General features: G+C 43.9%; 1 protein-coding gene across 1 annotated transcript in view; it reads left to right on the forward strand.

Moving 5' to 3' along the window:
• Positions 1 to 1,012: 1,012 nt before the first annotated feature.
• The window catches only part of NEK6 (NIMA related kinase 6), a 29,244-nt gene continuing 10,916 nt past the window's right edge, over positions 1,013 to 19,340 (forward strand). The window contains exons 1-6 of the mRNA XM_041484033.1: positions 1,013 to 1,163; positions 7,820 to 7,960; positions 8,843 to 8,905; positions 10,077 to 10,187; positions 13,375 to 13,483; positions 14,697 to 14,804. Of these exons, the coding sequence (XP_041339967.1) occupies positions 1,071 to 1,163; positions 7,820 to 7,960; positions 8,843 to 8,905; positions 10,077 to 10,187; positions 13,375 to 13,483; positions 14,697 to 14,804 (625 nt within the window). The 5' untranslated portion in view covers positions 1,013 to 1,070. The remainder of the gene's footprint in view (positions 1,164 to 7,819; positions 7,961 to 8,842; positions 8,906 to 10,076; positions 10,188 to 13,374; positions 13,484 to 14,696; positions 14,805 to 19,340) is intronic.

The following is a 19,340-nucleotide window of genomic DNA, read 5'->3' on the forward strand; positions in this document are numbered from 1 at the left end:
TAGGGACCAGAGCCTGGCCCCAGAGCTGGTGTGGAGCAGGGAGTGCTGTGATCCAGTCCTGCTTCCCTGAGCAGCTGATAGAATTACCAGAGTTTGTCCCTGAGTGAGGCTTGAACACAAATGATTCAAGTAGGGGTTTTATTTCCTAGAAGGGCTGGAAAATCTGGGGATGTTCAGTCTCTTCTGTCTCTGCAGGCAGAGGAGGTGCCCCATCACCATTGCCCACCGTGTTCCTGCAGTGTGTGCACAGCCCTGTGCCAGAGAATCAGTTAACCTGGATCACAATGTTGTTCCAGCCCTGGAATGTCTCAGCTGCCTGTTGGGCAGCTCTTTACAGCTTCTGCATGTTCTGGTACCACTTCTGAAGGGGAGCAGACTCTCATTTCCGACTGCTGTGTTGGGCTGGCCTGAAACTGCAGCAAAGGAATTAATTGCTGGAATTTTCCCTTGTTTGTTTGTTGTTCCTACAACACTTCAGTTTCCTTTAATCCAATACGGTTTCTAGCTCCTGCTTCCTGTGTTTTGCAAATCTGCATAAAAACTTGTGATTTCAGGGTGGGGAAGAAAGACTGTGGATAAATTTTTGTTGTCTTTGACCAAAGAAAGTGGCAGCAGTCTGGAGAGACTTTGTCATTTTTGTTTTACAAACGGAGATGGGCAAACCTTTTGGGATGTCCTCTAAGTAACTGGGGACCATGAGTCCTTGGGGAAGTGACAGTAGCTACTTTTAGAGGTGACAAAAGCAGTGTCTTTAGTAGATAACAAACGACTGACCGAATAAACCCATTTTCTGCTCTTTTGTTTATTGTGAAACAATACCAGCAGTATTTGTTTTTTGTGAAACAATACCAGCAGTATTTGTGATCCTGCTGGGTTCTCCCTGGGTGGGTGGCTCTGACCTGTTGCTGGCCCTTCCAGCAGTGGCTCTGCTCTGTGTCCGAGCTGGGGCAGGGAGGGCTCGGCTCCTGCTGCTGCAGCCCCTGCTGGGCACAGCCCTGGCCAGGCACTCTCCAACCTCTCCCCTTTCTTTTGCCTCAGCAGAGCCGAGAGGCAGAGTTTGGTATGATACCATGGAAGGGCAGCACAACCATCCTCATCATCTAGGGGACCAGAACAACCCTCTGTGCAAGCTGCCAGGGCAGGAATTCCAGCATGATCCTCAGGTGAGTGTGGCTGTCTGCTCCGTCTCCCTCTGTCTTTTCTTACCTTTGTTCTATAAGGTCTCCTGATTTCTTAGCATTTAGCTGCTTTTGTCCCTCTCCTTTTGTTTTTAGTGCAGTTACAGCAGTGTCAGGGAATATCCAGTTTGGGATTCTGCCAGCCAGCCAGAGTTTCCTGAACCCACTTTTTGATTGTAATAAGAGAAAAAGGAAATAGTTTGAATTTTGCTTAAAGCAAATGTTTTTAAATCATCTTACGAAAACATACTGAGTTGGCTTTCTCTTGTCTTTGATTCTTTGAAGAAAAGGCCAAAGTAAAATAGATTATTGTGTAAGTGAATAAATGTATTTTATCTCTTTTTGTAGTAAGTGCTGGAGAGGTAATTACCAGATAAAAGAAAAAGCTCATTCTACATGGAACTGTAGGCTCCCTGTGAGTCTCTGGAACTCATCCTGCAATGTATTTTGTCCATACTATAGTGAAGTTTCACGGTAGCAGCTCCTCTCTCTTCCTGCCTTTCTGCAGAAGGGAAGTAAAACCAGGATTAACCCACAGCCTGTGCAGTCATGACACTCGGATTTTGTGAATTCTGGCTGCTTGACTTTTCAGCCTGTTTTCTGTTGATCAGAGCAATTCAGTTTTGCCCCTACGTTGTACGAAGGAATAAACCAAAAGCACCATGGAAAGCTGTGGGAAAGAGGAGGGCTGTAGCTGTGTGATGTGACTGGGGAGGGCTGGGGGGAGCCCTGGTTGTTCCCAGGAGCAGTCCAGGGGGGAGCAGGGTCCCTGAGCCGGGGGCTGTCCTTGGGAAAGCTCAGCAGTGCCCAGCACAGCCTCTGCTAAGGGGGACTTCTCTGCACACAGTGCAAGCACTGCTGGGAAAGTACCATGGTGTGGAGCAAAGCCCCCTCTCCTAATGTAGCAATTTGTCATATTAAGTCATTTAATAATAATTGAATCCCCTTGATTAATCTCCTAGAATTAGCCAGTTGCATTTTGAGCAATTAGGGTTAATTACTGCCTCATTTGGCAGGATAGTGCCCCTGTAATTATTTCATGAACAAGATTAGGAAGTGTTCCTGTGCAGCAGATACATTCATGGCATCTTGGAGCACATGTTAGAATTTGTAATGACATAGTTAAGTGTAATTAGTAGCTAATAATCTGTGTTCTGCTGTGATGCTGATGCTGAGTGGGCTCATTTTGCTGTATGGTCATTGTTCAGTGAAACCTCCCCTCAACTCTGGTAATACCCAAGTTCTGTTAATGGGGGCTCTAGCAAACTGTTCTGAGAATGATCTAATTTGGAGTTAGAATTGTAGGAAGACTGCCTTTGGTTTTGCTGTCAAAATAACATAAAAAGACCTGAATAACACAAATATACAGTCTGCCAAGGAACTGGAAAAATGCATATAAAAAAGGTAGTGTTTAGAAGGCTTACATTGGTGGCATGATAGGGTTGCTGATGACATATTTCTGTTTTTCCATTTTTCAGGAATATATTTATATAAAATGTTTCAAATCTCTGATACTTTTTACCTGGAGGATATGAAATTAAATCCTTTTTTTCTTATGAAAATATGAGTAATGCAGACATGCTGTGTAATGGTTTGTGGGGGGAAGGGAGGTTTGGGTGGATAAAATTGACCAAGCTGGTCTTATGAAAAATATCATTAATGGTAGAGATAAAAACTTAAGCAGAAAAAAACAGCACATGAGTTCTTAGAGCCTTGGATGAGGAGGGAGCTTTGTGTGGAATGGCCTTCTCTTCCCTCCAGCCCCTTCATCAGCAACCACTGTGCCAGCCCCCACAGACCAGAGCAGCAACGTGCTCCTCTCCCAGAAGCTTCTCCTGTAATTGTGCTGCTTCCTAAAGCTTCTTTTTTTTGTCAGCTCTGACAGAGGTGTTGTTTCTGCTTTATAACTCATCAGCACAGAACACGAGTCAGGCTTTGCTTTTCTGTCTTTAACTGCTGCAGTTTATCTAATACGATGAAACCTTTGAGTAATGCTGGATGCTTAGAAGTTATCTGTAATACAAACATTTAAAAAAAATTCCCAATATAATGATAGTTTTGGCTTTTGGCTCTCATACCTGCCCAGGAATACCCAAGGAAGTTCATCAGCAAGAGGGAGAACATTTTCTAGCAATGTTCCAGAATGAAGGTGTTAATTATTTAGGTCTCCAGATTACTTAGTTTATAAACACTAAGTAGCAGTAAGCAATAAAAATTATTTAGGAGTAAATCAGTGATATAAAAATACAGAGTTGTAATTTTTCACTTAGTTTTCATACTAAATAAACACAGTAACTCACTTTTAAATAGCTCTTTTATATACTCACATTTTAGCAGCAGAGCTGTTGAGAGATTATTTCTATGGTAATTTTAATTTCACTGTGAATGTCACCTTGTCCTACTACTTCCAAGCTGGTATTTTTCTCTTCCCTTGTGGTGTAGTAGTACAAATGTCTGTATAGGCACAGAATATCTGGATACCAGGATAAATCCCAATCATGCTGACAGGGATGCTGAAACTTTGAAACTTAAGCCAAGTTCTTCAGCAAACTTTAAATTCCAGGTAACAGGTCAGGTGAAGGATATTTTATGACTGTGTAGTCTAATTTTGAAGCTCAAATTGAAAAACCTGATGTATTCTTCAATAATTACTTGGCTACCTGTTTGAAGGATAATCCATATTTTAAAAGTTTCCTCATCTCTTGCAAGCTTAGAAGTTCCTTCTTTAATCAATCTGTTCTAATGTGTTCTCATAAATTCACACTGGAATTTCAGCCTCAAAGTATGCAAAATTCTTTTCAGGTAGGCATTATTGAATGGAGGCAGGTGTATAATTTTGGACATACTGAAAGGGTTTGAAATACTGATGTTGATAGTAAATCATTGCTTATAATGTGTGCACGTTCTCCAGGAGGGGCTGGAGCTCCCCCAGTCCTACTGCAGATGTCTTTTAAAGGTGAAATTAGTTACAGTAAATGTCACTCAGATGAAGTATGCACTTTAGAAGCAAGGAAACCGTTCCTTTAAAATTAATGATGCATTGCAAATATCAGAAAAAACCTTATATCCAGCATAAAGATAATTAAAATTCAGGTCAGAAGTGTATGACTTAGTCGGGCTAAATTTTTTAATGAGATTTCAGAAAATTAATTGGGCGAGTATGTTTTTACTCTTCTAAAGAATATTTCATTTCATGGCTCTACAGGAAAGATGCTTTTATTGGCATCTGAAGATTGGACTGTCTGACTTTTTAACTGTTGCTTAACTAATCCTAGCAGTTTTTAGGTTGATTACAAATCCTCTAAATGCCTGCAGCCCTTTGAGCAGGGCTGACTGGTGCCTGTTTTCCACATGCCAATCAGCAGTATAACAACTGACTTGATTATTAATTAACATGAGCACTCTGGGTTTCTGTATTGTGCAGTTAGCAGTGAACAGTGCCTTTCTCTCCCATCCAGGCTGGGGTTCCCTGTGCCTCTGGGGGAGAGGGGACAGGCCTGGCTCTGCACTGCTGTATTTGTGATATTTTGTGTTCATCTCAGGGTGCTGCTTGGCCCAAAACAAGGGCTTAGAGGCTGCTCCCACAGGTCTCCTGGGGCTGTTCAGGTTTGCCCTGGATCTTAGGTAATTGCAAAGAGGTAAATGTATTGGCCAAACTCTGATTGTTCTGGAGGTTGAAAGTCTTTCTACAGAAGAGTTTTTTCTTATTCTTCCCTATCCCAAAACACAAACTCTGGACAACTACTCATGAAGAAAAATAAAACACAAGTGTGTTTAGGGTATGTGGGTGTCCTGCCTGTCCCTAGGGCAGGATTTGGAGGGAGCTGTCCAGTCTCCAGTTGCACAGCTGGGTGTTTGTGTTCCTGCCTGCTCAGGTGCCTCTGGTGGCTCTGCCACAGACAGCCCCCAGAATGGGGGTTAGAGTTCAGACTGCATTCACAAAGCAAGTCTGTAGCAAGGAACTTTCCCAATCCTGCCTTCCCCCATGTCTGGGGAACCTTACAATTCTGTTCTGCAGGCAATCCTGTAACACCTCAAAATTCGAGGCTAAAAGCCCTGGCAAAATTCTTCCTGAGGTTCTGACGAGGGCTGCCCTCGCCTGCTTTTGCCAGCTTTGGAATTTGTGCTCTGGCACCAGTGGTTCCATCTCACAGAGCACATGTATGCCAGAGGAGATGTCCAGAGGAGCTTGTTCTTGGAATGATCTCTGCATTTTTTTCTTTAAAATGAATGGGTTTTTATTTGCATGAGGAATTCTTTGGCGCTTTTTTTTTTTTTTTCATGGAGTAGGGGAAGAATGAGACTTCCTTGTGTGCATGAAGAGAACAGCCTTTGTCTCAAAACAAGTTCTTCCCAGACTGTGCCCTTCCTACAGCTGCCCTGGGAACAGAAATGTGCAGACAGCTCAGCAGAGTTTCCTGCTTACCTTCAACTGCAGCAAGGCCTGAGAGAAGGCTGAGTTTAAACACAAGGGAAGGTGGCCTCTGATCACTAGGGAGCTTTCTGGTACAGTTTGGGCTCACCTGAGGATGATTCCTGGTTTGTTCTGTTATCAAACATCTCCTGCCCTCTCTGAAAGCTCCGTTACTTTAATTAGGTCTGATAGGTTGTGATAGCCCATGCAAATCTAGGTCATTGCATATGTAAATGTGCAGCTGCAGTCCTGGAGGTGCCAGAACACATCAGCAGAGGTGTCCAGGCATGGGCAGCATCACCCCCAGCACCAGCAGCCTCTGGGGCTCTCCATGGCCAAGGGGCTGGGGCACGTTCCCCTCACACTTGCCTAATGTTGTTTATTTATGCTTTCAAGTTCAGAAGTTTGTAGATATTTCTGGGCACATGCTTAAAATATTAATTGACACTTAAGCACTCTTTGTGTAAACACACACTTTAACTGATTTAGGAAGGGCGAGTGGAAACTGTCCTTGATTTCAGTCTGGATTTCTTTCTGAAAAATAAAGTTTTGTAGTAGTTGCCTCATAAAATGTTGTTAGAAGTGCTGCTTCTATTGTGGATGGTAACTGCAAGATAGAAAAGCTTTTGCTCAGACTTTCTTACTGCTCAAGAGCAGCTCAGGAGGCACATGGACACAGTGAAGGAAATGCTGTGATTCCTTTCTGTTTTTAAATTAGGAAAAAACACTTTGTAGGTTTATGTGCTGACACCTTTGTTTTGTCTGGGGAAAGTGGTTTGTGTGTACAGGTCAAGGAACTCGCTTAGCAGCTGGTGTGTAAAACAGTTGGGAAGCAGAGGTGGTCCTGGTGGGAACCAGGCAAGCGGGCCAGACCCCTGTGTGCAGGCTCGGGGCTGATGTTTGTTACACTGCCTGCAGTGAGCTGAGCCTTCCCATCCACTGTGAGGGGTGTTGAGGAGTGGTTCTGTTTATCAGACCCCTGCAAAGGGAGCTTGCAACCAGTTTGAACTGAGAAGGCTGCAGGGGCTGATTAATTGGAATTTTTGTTTGTCTGTGTCATCCTGTGTTGCCGTACTCTGGTGATAATTTAGTAACTTAGAGGAGAACGTATGTAAACAATAAAGCAAAGCAATCCTGGCCTTCTGCCCTTGACCTGATACCTGTAGGATCCCTGTTCCCCCACTGAGAGGATGCTCCCAGTTTATTGGGTAGTGTTCACTGCCAGACTTGCAGACATGAATCCTTAGACTTTAATTTTGGTTTGGTTTTTGTTCTCTCTGTGAATGCAGCATAATTCCAAGCACAGCACAAGCACGGAGAGCTGACCCAAACTTTGGTTGCAGTTAATAGCTGGTGACTTGTTCCAGAGTGTGGGGGAGACTGGGGGGTTCTTCAAGCTGAGCTGCTTGAAGGGAGCCCTTGGAGAAATGACCTTCCTCTTTCTGTAGGACTGCCTTCAGAAGTGGCTGCAGGTCCTAGCGCTGGGCTGAAAGCTTTTCCTGCATTTCAAATCTCAATTCCAGCCCTCTCCTGCTCATTAGGAAATGACAGTGGTAGCAAAAGTCATTCCTTCAGCCATGCAGCCCTCCCGGGACCTTGTGCCGGGCGTGGTTCGGCTGCCGGTCTGGCTCATCCCTGGGATGCCTTCCCCACCCCAGCCTCTGCTGGGAACTTCTCTTTTTGTGGGGTTTGATGCAAACTCTGAAACGGCTCAAGATGCTGAAACTCGGAAATGTTCTACTTGGCACGTGTGCTAACTTTGAGTAATTAATTTTCATAATTTCTTTTTTAAACATTGTTTGGCAGCCGTGCTAACGACAGAGGAGCCCAGCGGGGCTCTGGGGAGCCTCGCGGTCCGTGGGGTCCGTGCTCCTCGTTAGGCTGTGTGTCCCTGCCTGGCTGGGTGTTTACCTGGGACTGCTGGGCTGCAGCATCGGCATCTCCCCGGTGACACGGGCAGGCAGAGCTGATGAGAGGCTGTGCAACGAGCGAGAGCAGTCTGGGATTAATTAGTTACTTACACGGAAGGCGAGACTTTAATTCCCTTTGTAAAGAAGTGGTTTGGCTTCCTCCAGCCTGGGTTGCTGCTACATCTGTGAGGAATTGGTGCCTTTGTGGTGGGTGCTCTCCACTGTGAGGGGCCGAGGTTGAGCCCTTGCCCGGGAGCAGTGGGAGCAGGAGGGGCCGAGTGGCTCTCGGGGGTCCCTGACTGCCTTTCCTTTGACAGAGACATTTAACGTCGTACCCGTATCGCTGCACCTTGGCAGATTTTCAGATTGAGAAAAAGATCGGACGAGGCCAGTTCAGCGAAGTTTACAAAGCCACTTGTCTTCTGGACAGGAAACCTGTGGCGCTGAAGAAGGTGCAGGTGAGCGTTTCATGCGGTCTCCTGCTCCGGGGTGGGATGGAGGGATCCGAGGCTGCCCCGGGGCTGATGGCTCTGCCCCGCAGGGCCTCGGTCCCTCACCGCCCCGCGCGGCTTCCTGCGTCCAAGTCAGGACATTTGTATTTGTTTGGAATTTCACCTTTTACTTTGTGAAGAGGGTTCACCAAATTGTTATTAAATGTGTGAGACAGCGAGGCCCTGTGGCTGTGCTGGTGCCATGAGGAGCTGCCATCCCAACACAGCTGAACCACGGGGACATGGAAGGGAAAAGGCTGGAGCTTGCTGGTGGAGTTGGAGAAGAATTTGTTGGAGAGAACTTGGATGGCAGAAGTGTAGATTTTTTTAAACTTGACTGAAAGTATTGGGCAGTATTCAGAACAGCATTTTGTTTGAAGAAATTTGCCTTTAATCCTTCAACAAATCCTCCAAACTCTCATTTCCAGTGATTTAGTGGTCGTTGCAGAATGAATATTAATGCTCAAAGTTATTGTTAATTATTACACAGAAATCAGGGGATGCTGTATCTGTTTAAAAGAGAAAAGTAAACATTTTGTCTTTTATTTACTGTATGAAATTAATAATAATTAAACCAATGAAAATCACAGCAGCAAATTCACAAACTTGTATCTTTATTTTTCGTGCTGCTTAGAATATTGCCTATGGGTTTTAAATTTAATTTTACCCCAATGTTATCCCTGTGGTGGTTTCAAAATAAAGAAAACATTGATCTTTCTTTGATCTGGGGATTGTGTGAATACTCATTACAGTAGAGGATGTACAAACTGGGGAAGGAAACACCAACTGCTTGTTAAAATATTTTTTTTTGTTGTTTCATTTTTATCTTCTATGTTTTTGTGTTTGAAGATTTTTGAAATGATGGATGCTAAGGCAAGGCAAGATTGCATTAAAGAAATTGACCTCTTGAAGGTAAGAATTTTTATAATAACTGTTTTTCTTTTTCTTTTTTTGGGTTTTGGTTTTTGTTTTGTTTGTTTTGTGGAAAAAATTGTTTTCAGGTTGGCAAATAAAGCTTACACAGTAAAGGAGAAAGCAGTTTTGCCTGTGCATGTCATGTATGTGCGTATAAATATCACACATGAAAAATGATAATTTAGATAAAGGCTCTGAAACCAGAGTGTGTTTAAGTGATTAAAACAAATAGTGATTTTAATGCCTTAGTAGCTTATTTTAAATTGTTGATTAAAAACATAGATGTGTTGCACTTTAAATATCTATTTTTAGTAAATGCAACAGACTGAAAAAGGCTAAAAATTTAATTTAGCTAGTCAAATTTCATTCTAAAAGTATTAAATAATTACTTCTGTGGCTGTGATTTTAGGGATTTCTTTTCAAATTCATGCAGTTGTAGCCTAAGTCTGTAGGCTGTAGAGAAGGACAAACATGAGCCAGTTGCTCAATAGTTATGGAGGAAAATAATGCTGAGGTTTACATTCAGAAAGAGGATCTGTGATATTTTTGGGTTCTATGAAAGAACCATTGAAGCATCAGTTGTGAATGTAAGAATGGGCTATACTGAAATGAAAGAAAGGAATCAGTGAAAAAGCCAGCACAAATAATCAGATAATAAACTGGCATGTACAATTTGTGTGTTATTGTCCTTCAAAGTTTTAATTTAGTTTTGTTGAGTGAAAAAGCCAGCACAAATAATCAGATAATAAACTGACGTGTACAATTTGTGTGTTATTGTCCTTCTTCAAAGTTTTAATTTAGTTTTGTTGTTCTTTTAAGGGGTAAAGAGACCTTGACTATTGTAATCAACATCTGGGGGTTTGTTTCCATTTCATGGGGGGGAAATTGGTCATTGCTGAACAAGGCATCCTTCGGGACATTGCTTTGAAATGTTTTGCAAGTTTGCAGTAGAAGAGGTTGTTTCACCCTGTTTGGGTGAATTGCTCTTTGCCAAGGACATCTCCAGGATGCCGTGCCTGTGGGAAATGCTGTTTCTCAGGGGATTTTGTCTGCAGCACTTTGGCCCAGGCTATGGGTGCCCCCACGGGAAGGTTTTGCTCGTGGCTCACAGGAGGTGCAGGTCCTGACCACGTTGTAACTGCTCCTCTTGCTTTCCCTCCCTCTGCAGCAACTGAACCACCCCAACATAATTAAGTATTTGGATTCTTTCATTGAAGACAATGAACTCAACATTGTCCTGGAGCTGGCTGATGCTGGGGATCTCTCTCAGATGATTAAGGTAAGGACGTGTCCGTCCTGGAGGTGCTGCAGCCTTCCAGGGTTAGGCAGACCTGAGGTAGTGGGGGGATTACAGCTGTGTGAGAAGCACTTTTTTACTCCTCTTGCAGTTTTGCACACCTATGGGTTGCTTCCAGACCTGAACCCAAGTGGGTGGTGGCATTTTAAATACCCCCAGCCATGCCTTGAGTTTCTGGTCACTGCTGCAGAGGGAAGTGTCTGTGATCTGGTGGGACACGTGTGTTATTTGCAAGGTTGATTTACTCAGTCCATGATTGATGGGGACATTTAATTACTGTTGGGTTCACTATTCACATCCCCTGTCTGCCACTCTGAAGACATTCAAGGAAGTCTATTGACTTCCTTTGCAATGGGGATTTGGGTTTGAGAAAATGTTTCAAGTACTTGTTCTTCTTTTATGTTGCTCTTAGGAATACTTGTATTGCTGCAAACCAGCTTTAGTTAAGCTGTTACCACCTGCTTTTATATTTTCTTTGACATGTTAATCTTTAGACATACATCCCTTGTGAGAACAGATGTGTTATATCATGTTTGTTAGCACTCTCAACCTTCTCTCCATGTTTTACCTGGTTTTTGCCATCATTATTCTGTAATTATCATAAATGAATGTTTGGAAAGTTCTCCTCCTCCTTGTTGTCACAGTTAAAATATCTTATTAACAGATTTGTTTTCTTTGCCAGCAGAGCCATGAGGCACTAGGCCAAAGGCTGTCAAACAAGTTACCCATTCAGTCCATAGTCAATGGCTAAATTTACAGGATCCAGGAAATGTGCTTGGTGTGACAGGAGAGCCCATGGCGAGTGCTGGGAGCAGCAGCTGGCAGAGTCACTCCTGGGAGAGCCCTGGAGCTCCAGCTGCAGCCCCACTGCAGGGGGAAGGGGGATCTGCCCCAGCCTGGGGGGCACAGCAGCTCTGCCTGTGTCCTGCCTCTTTCCTTGGGGCTCCTGCTGCCTTCTGCCCTTTTCCCACCATCTCCTGGGAAACTTGCAGCTCATCTTGGGCCTTTTGTGGTGCGAAAAAACCCAAGGATTGTGAGAGCAGAAGTTAGGGCTGTGTGAGACCTTCCTGGGCTCTGCAAGGGTTCTGCTTGAGTTTGCAGTCCTGGCTTACAGAAGTTTTACCTACAGAATTGTAAGATTTCATGGTTTTTTTAAGTCATCTGTAGTTTTTAGATTAAAAATACTGACAAATATGTTCATTTACTTATCAGGGTTAGCTATTTAATTTTTAAAAATAACTTTCTGTGTCATTATAATAAGAGTTACATTTTCCAAAACATAACTGGTAGACTCTTGGATTGGTGCCTTGCCCAGTGCTGGATTGTGCTGGCTTCCAGTGTCCCCATCTCTGTGTTTCCTCTGTGTTTCACACATGAAGAAGATGCATTTCTTTTTTTCAAGGTCATATAAATGAAGCTTTTCAACTGGTGCAAATCTAGGAATTCAATTTTTTAAAATTTCTAACAAAGGTAAAAAAACCAAAACCAAGCCCTAAACCCAAGAGGGAACAAAAGCTGCCTCCTAAATGCAGCTCCACTGCAGCAGGGGAGTTTCCCCACCAGCTCTTCTGTGCCACCCTCTCCCCTCCCCGGGAGCTGAAGCTCCTGTGTGGGTTTTTGGTGGAGCAGCAGTGACAACCCTGGCAAGGTGAGGGTGATAAACCCAGGGCCTGTCTCTGTCACGCCCTGGTGCCTGCATTATTTATGAGGGATGTAGAGCTGCAGGAAAACCCACTGGAGAGTTGGGACTTCCTTGTAAATGTCAGGCGAACCTTATTGGACATGACATTTAGAAAATTATCACTTGTGGTCTTGCATATCCACTCTTAAATATTTTAATGAGAATTAAATAATTTTATTGTGTATATAACACTTTCTCCCTCACCCTCTGTAATTCCTCTGTGCTCTCTCTCCAGTTTTGGGTTGAGACTGTTGCAATCTGTCAGATTTGCTGCCTGGGGAATTGCACAGTCGTGCCCCTTCACAGCTGATCTGCAAAAGGAAATTTGCCGTTGCTTGAGTCAAACACGAACTGGTAACAGCATTTCACATAAAATAGGGAATGTGACAACGGACATCAGATGTCAGTGCTGAGGGGGAAAGCATGAGATGCAGAAAGGGGCAGCAAGCCATTCCCTTCCTTTCTTCCTGCTGCAGGTGGGAATTCTCACGGGTGCGATGCTAAGGAAGTGCAGCTGTGGTGAGGCAGGAGGGCGTGTGTGCCCCCAGTGCCACCCTGTGTGGCAGGGCTTGAGGAGCACTGGGAAACCTCTGGAAGTGTTGAAGGGTATTCTGTTAATGCTCTGGCTGTAGAGCTGGCTCAGTGAGAAGCCAGGGACCAAGGATCCGAACCCTGCAGTTTTGGGATGCCTGGGTGCGGTGCCAGACATGGCTGCTGTGCCCCCCTGCAAAGGAGGGAGAGCAGCTGAAGGTCTGTAATGTTTGCCCTTCGCTGAAGTGTGCAGCTGCCTCTTTATTCCTGTAGTGGCTTGAAGAAGACTTCAGTATTGCAGGGAGCCAGGGCCACGCTGCACTCGGTGGTGCTGCTTTGTGCTGCCCATTATTCCGAGAGCTCTGAGGCACCAGAGGTCCCTGGAACGGGACCGGCGCTGCCTGAGCACACCCAGCTGATCAGGACAGCCTGTCTCAGCAGAGAGTGCAGGTCATTTAGCATTCCTGTTGTGCATGAAATAGAATCTATTATTCTACCTGATCACACAAGGAACATGGATACTTTATTGATGCTCTGGCCACCTTTTAAAAAAGGAAAGCAGATTGCCTTATTCTTGTTAGTAGACAATGCAATAACGAATGTTTACAAGGGGGGTGTTTAATGGCCTTTTGTTTCTTAAGGCAAAATATTTGAGACATTTTTTGTTTTGAGGCATTAAATATGTTTTGCAAGGTAATTAAGGAGATTAATGCTAATCATAATTGTGTCCATTCAAAAATGTCAAACCTATTTAAGCGTATTTTTCATAATAGTTGTTAATTAGTGAACTGCATCGAAGTTTCCACACAGAGAGGAGGAGTTAAAAGCTAATCAGAAGAAAAGTCATGCAGCTGCAAATCTGGAAGACATGAGCAACCTGCAGCCGACTAACACAATTCCAGGAACGAGTCAAATATGTTGCTTTTTCACTGATCTTTTATTTATTTCCTCCCACAGTATTTTAAAAAGCAGAAACGGTTAATCCCGGAAAGGACGGTGTGGAAATATTTTGTGCAGTTATGCAGTGCAGTGGAACACATGCACTCCCGCAGGGTGATGCACAGAGGTAACATTAATTCAGTCTCTTTTCACTGAATAATAATATAATGTTCCAATTAGTAAGCGCCTACATTCAAAAACAATTATGCTGATGTTCAGCCAATGCATGTTTAGAGAGGCTGCAGCCTGCGAGATGGATTTCTCCTTCTGTCTCTGCCTCATCGTTAAAGCATTCAGGCCGAAGTGAGGCTGGTATTAGGAAGATGAGCTGCTTTGTATTCCAGACACTGATATTAAGTAGAAGTGTCAAACTTGCCATTAGAAAAGTGTCAGAAATAAAATGCTGAGACTCCTGGATACAGTGAACTCTAAGAAATAGTCTTCATTATATTAGCTGTGACCTTAGAGAGTTGAGAAGAGTTTTCCTGTCTTGCAGGCTTTTCTGAAATATTAATACAAATATGTCCCACACTCTCATAACCTGTTCTCTATTTTCATTAATTATTTTTGAATCTCTTGTCTCAGAACATCTTATAACTTTGAGCTCTATCCAAGAATTACTCTGTTGCTTTCAGTGTCAGTGAGGTGCTTTGGGAAGGACTGGACTCAGGAAATGCAAATTTCCCAAAAGGAACCAGCACCCATCTTGGCTGCTTGTTCTTCCCTTGCTCCTTTGAAGGAGGGAATTCTTCACTGTATTTTTCAGCAATGTGATATCATTTTTGCTCCATTACACATCCCCTGATGCAGTGTATCCCCTGCACCTGAAGCAGGTCTGTAATGGCTGAAATGGGGAGCCCCTCACATGGAGTCTGCTCTAACATGAGGAAAGAGCCTCTCACTCAGTTCTGACACGACTGCTTGGGAAACTGGGCTTGTAGTGATACCTACCCTCCATGAGCCCAGAATTTATGTATATGTGGAACAGTGATTACCCTTTCCATGAGGGGATGGTGGTGGGCAGTGCAGTTTCCTGTGGAAAGTGATCATTCCCAAAGAGAACTGGGCTCATGTCTTTGATTTCCAGCACTTAAAGAGGTTGCCTCTGTTCTGTTGAGCTGTTTCCTACATTTTCCCTCATTGGTATTTCTTGTGTGCTGGGAAGTACACTCTGATTTTTGTGTCGAAGCCTTGGAAGACTGAGCCTATCAAAGCTCTAAAGAAGCACGGTTCTGCTCGAGCCTCTTTGTACCCTGAGCGCTCCAGGCGATGCTTCTATTGCAGCATTAGAACCAAATAACCTTTTGTGGCTTTGACCTTTTACCTTTTTCTTCTTGCAGACATAAAACCAGCCAACGTGTTTATAACAGCCACAGGGGTGGTGAAGCTGGGAGATCTCGGATTAGGCCGGTTTTTTAGTTCTAAAACCACTGCAGCACATTCCTTAGGTAAGCTGGTACTCGTTAAGCAGGGCCTGGCGAGCTCTGATGTTCAAATGCAGGGTGTCCATCCTCCCGTGGTGACACGAGTGGGAGTCAGGGCGTGGGGACTGCATTTTAAATGATCTTTGTAGGCATTAATAGGTATCTTCTGTTTAAAAGCCTGTTGTTTTTTTCTGGAAGGCCTGGCCTGGTGTTTTACAGCACATGCAGCAAATGCAGCTTTTCCACTCTAAACAGCGCTTTTGCTGCACGGTGCTTGCTGGAATTCAGTGTTCCCCCCAGTACCTTTTACCTTTTTACCTTTGCTGGTCAGGGCTCGGGACTGCCCAAGGTGGGTGAGCCCTCATGGCTCATCTGTCCCAAAAAGGGACTTCTTGAAATCTGGCCTGTGCTTTAAACATCCAGCTTTTCTTCATACCTTCCACTTATCTCAAGGTTGTCTTCCTCATTTTTGGTTTTAACATTAATTCAAGTGCTATAGAAAATTGCATAGTTATGCAGTTCATTCTTCAAGTCTTACAGTATAAAGTATTTCATAATTGTGTCTGTAACCTCTTGAGAGGTGGCTGATTTTCAATTTTTATTAAGGGGTTTGAATTTTTTTAGTCCCAGAGGTGTTTCTGTATTACAGCAGTGAAGGAACTTTGGCTTTTGGTGCAATATTTAAGCTCTTTTAAACTAATGTCTCTCAGGTGACTTTGGAACACAAAATATTTGTTTCACATTTTTGTTTGTGCAATTTCCTCTGCTGAGTGTGTCTTGCTGGATCCTTTCTTAGATGTGAAGAGATTTCATTGCTAATATTGGCCAGCAGCACTGGGCTTCTCAGTGCACAAGGAAGGAAAATACCTGCCTTGTTTTGTGTGTGCTTAAAAAATAGGAGGCATTTCTATAGTTTACTGTCATAAAATAGTAGATTTCACATTTCTCTTTGTATCAAAAGCTGTTCTAGGATGTATCCCCACCATACTTAATAGATGAAAATAAATCCTCTTCACAGGAAGTTACAATCACATCATCTGAACAGGCCAAAATATGATCATGTCTAATTATATGATCTTATCCAGTTTGACTGCTGCACTTATTATATTAATAAGAATAAATTGGGGCTTGGAAACTGGCTGCACATGTAAGCCAAGCTTGTGACCTTTACCAGGGCTGCTCTCTCTTAATTGAGAAAGCTGGAGTAGGAAGAGCTCAGCCCCTGCCCTCCCTCACATCACCAGCGTCCTGCAAACAGGTGAGAGGGGCAGGACGGAGGGAGCAGCAGTGAGTGAGACTGGAGATGTTGTGGGAGGCATGGACACGTCACCATTTCCAGCAGTTCTTGGATCCAAGTGAAAAAGAATATTGTAACAATCACAAAATACGCAGACGTGAAGCTTCTTTCTATTTTCTTTATAATTTACCAGAGATAGAGGTTTTGTAGCAGCAGGAAATCGACTGATCTTGGGTTTGGTTTAATTAAGACATTTGCTGAAGGAGCTGTGAGGGACGAACACCCCAGAGCAGAGCAGGGCACCGCGCGGGCCGGGCGCGACGCGGAGCCCGGGCCCTTCCCGCTGCTGCGTTGCCCTGGCAACCGCCCTGAACCATCATTTCCCTGGCTGCTGACCCATGAATTGAATGTGCGGCTTATGCAAATATATTCATCTCATTTCTCCCTTTGCTTGTATTTGCTAGCAGCAGACTGGCATGAAAGGGCATCAGGCAGTCCCGACCCGGCTGACAGGTGTAGCAGGGGCTCGGCAGCGCCCGCCGCCGCGGCGGGAACGGAGCCGTAATTAGAGCAAGGAACAGAATGAACGTCAGATGAATTACCAGGCAGCAGATCATATTTGTCAGGAAGGATTGCATACATAAAAATTAAGTGACAGTACATGCCGAGGTAATGAAAGAAAAATGAAAGATTTGCCTGTACACAGCTCGTGAGATGCCGGCGAGCGCCGTGCTCCGAGCGCCGGCGGGAGCCGCGAGCGGCGCCGGGGCAGCAGGAGACCGTGGGGCAGGGAGAGCCCTGGCCCCTGGAGAACCTCCACGGGCACACCTGCCAGAGGGGCAGCATGGACACCTCCAGCCTCTCAGGGCACTGGGACAGGCAGCAGGGACCAGCTGGGGCTGAGGGAGTTCACAGTGACACCTCAGCTGCCACTGCCACTTCTCCCTGCAGAGAAAACACGAGATGCTCTTCTGTAGGGAAGAGCTCTTCCTATACAAGCCTTACCAGCAAATTCATGTTTTAAAGGTACTGGGTGTAGCTGAGGTGAATTTTACTACTTGTTACAACATGGTGGTTCACCATCCTTTGCTAATTTTAGACTTGGCGAACCTAACATTAAGCTGGTAGATCTTGTCTTAATAGGAGCTGTAATAAATACAGAGAATTTCCATTAATAATACAATGGATAACTTTTTTGAGAACTGGTATTATGTCCATTTTTAGCCAAATAAACTTGGCATTATCCAGAGCTTCTGACTGTCTTTACATTTTGAAGAAACAAGAGGAATAAGAAAAACAACCAACCAAACCCCAAAAGAAACCAATTTTACACAGAATAGTCTTGTTTTGGAGCAGATGATTTATTATTTATTCTTGGACAAGAATATACTTGGAGCAGATTTTCCTTCTGGGAGATTCACATAAGTCAAATCTTCCCAGTTTAGAACATGCCAATAGGCCTGGATTGGAGTACATGGGCTGTTACACGTTCCTTCTGGTTCCTGCTTGGATGTCAGGGTGAGCAGGGAGGAACTGAAGAGCTCTTCAATAAATGGACCATTTGTCTGCCTTCTTTTCTTTCTTTTGCTTGCCAAGCCAGTTTGCCATCTGAAACAAAATCCCAGGGCTTGGAGGGGGTGGTAATCAGGACTTGGTAAGAAAAAAATGGACACAAGAAATCCACTGAAAACGTCACCAGCCAAGTGTGTTTGGAGTTCTTGGTTTGCCTCTAGTTCAGTATTAGTGGAAGAAAAGAGAGCTGCAGACTTGCTGCAGGTAGATTGTACTATTTACATGTGAAAAAACCAGCCAGCCAACCAAAAAACCCAACTATAAGGAGTTTGGTAGGATATTATGAATGAAGTGAAAAAAATGAAAAAAAAAATAAAGAGCTTAAGAGAACAGGTCTTGTAACAACAGCTGCAATATTATGTACAAAATATTTATTGTTTCTCTCTAAGAGTAACTAGATTTCATCTGCTTTTTTGTTTTCCCCATGAAAATTAGTGGGGGCGCCTTACACTGAGATTTGAAGGAATTTAAAATCTATTTGTGTGTTTGACCACAGTTTTACTTCAGCTAATTCCCAAATTCTCCTGGGAAAAGACCTGAGCTGCCTTGTTGGAATTACACCCCAAAGAATGCAAAATTTTAGAAAGGGATACTCGAGAACTTGACTCCTTTTAAATAATGCTGGATGTTTTTTGTGGTAACCTACAAGTGTGGATGGAGAGGGTGAGCCAGGTGAGAGATCCAGACTCTCATTTTCCAGCAGAATTGCCTCCCTGCTGTGTTTGCACCACCAGATAGCACTAAAACACGCTCAGGTATTTTTCTCAGCTGTATGTGTGTTCATGGCACATGCACTAGTGTTGCTCATGCTAATGCTAAGCTGATAGTTCTGGAAAAACTTTATTAATTTTTGATAATCTGGGCAGCTTTTTGTTTTGCACGTAGGCATTTAAAAAGCCTCCATGTAGGCAGCCTGTAAAAATATCTGGAAATATTCTGCAGTGATTTCAGTCTAATGCAGTCTGTGTCAAGGTGTGGGAGAGCCTCTGCTGTGCAAGGCTTGTCTGGGTTCCATCAAAGCAGTGAATGAGACTCTGAGAGAGCCTCCTAAAAGTGGGAATCTGATTTGGTCGTGCCCGTGAGCAGCTGGGGATGAGTTTCTGAGGAAGCATTGCTCATGGCTGAGCCATGTTTGCAGATGTGACAGGAATGGAATTTGAACTTCATTTCTGGAATAACTTTGCCACCTTTGCCTTTGTGCTTTCCTGGTGAAAGAAGAGACTCTGCTCCTAATCTTAACTGGAAATAATTAGCATTTCCCTGCCTTGGATGTTGCAGGGCTGTTGTAGCTGCCCAGGGGCAGTGCTGGGAGAGCAGGAATGCTCTGGCATCTCTGAAGTGGCTGATGTTCAAGTGAAAGGCTCCAACTTCCAGAAACAGAGCAGGAAGCTCCTTCCTTAACCATAATCTTCCCTATGGTTTTGTGACCTTTATAACTTCAAATGCATTACTCTACCACCTGGTGAGTAATGTTGAATCTGAGCAATATTTTGTATTTTCAGCAGGGCAAATGCTGAAGAAAGTTTCTGATGAATAGTCTCGGATTAGACTGTTCTTGTCAAATTGACTAATGGGATGCAAGGGCGAGCCCCGAGTGATTGCACTGGAAGCCTTGTGCAGCTTTCTAGAAGATGCTCATTACAGGAGATTCCCACGTAATGCTGGACAGGCCATAAAGAGAATTGGCCTTGTCAGTCTTTTATCATGACAGTTATTTAAAAATTAATGCATCAGTTTTGAAACGCAGAGCC

Source organism: Pyrgilauda ruficollis, unplaced genomic scaffold (assembly GCF_017590135.1).
Source record: "Pyrgilauda ruficollis isolate IOZ18807 unplaced genomic scaffold, ASM1759013v1 scaffold62, whole genome shotgun sequence".
Lineage (NCBI taxonomy): Eukaryota > Metazoa > Chordata > Aves > Passeriformes > Passeridae > Pyrgilauda > Pyrgilauda ruficollis.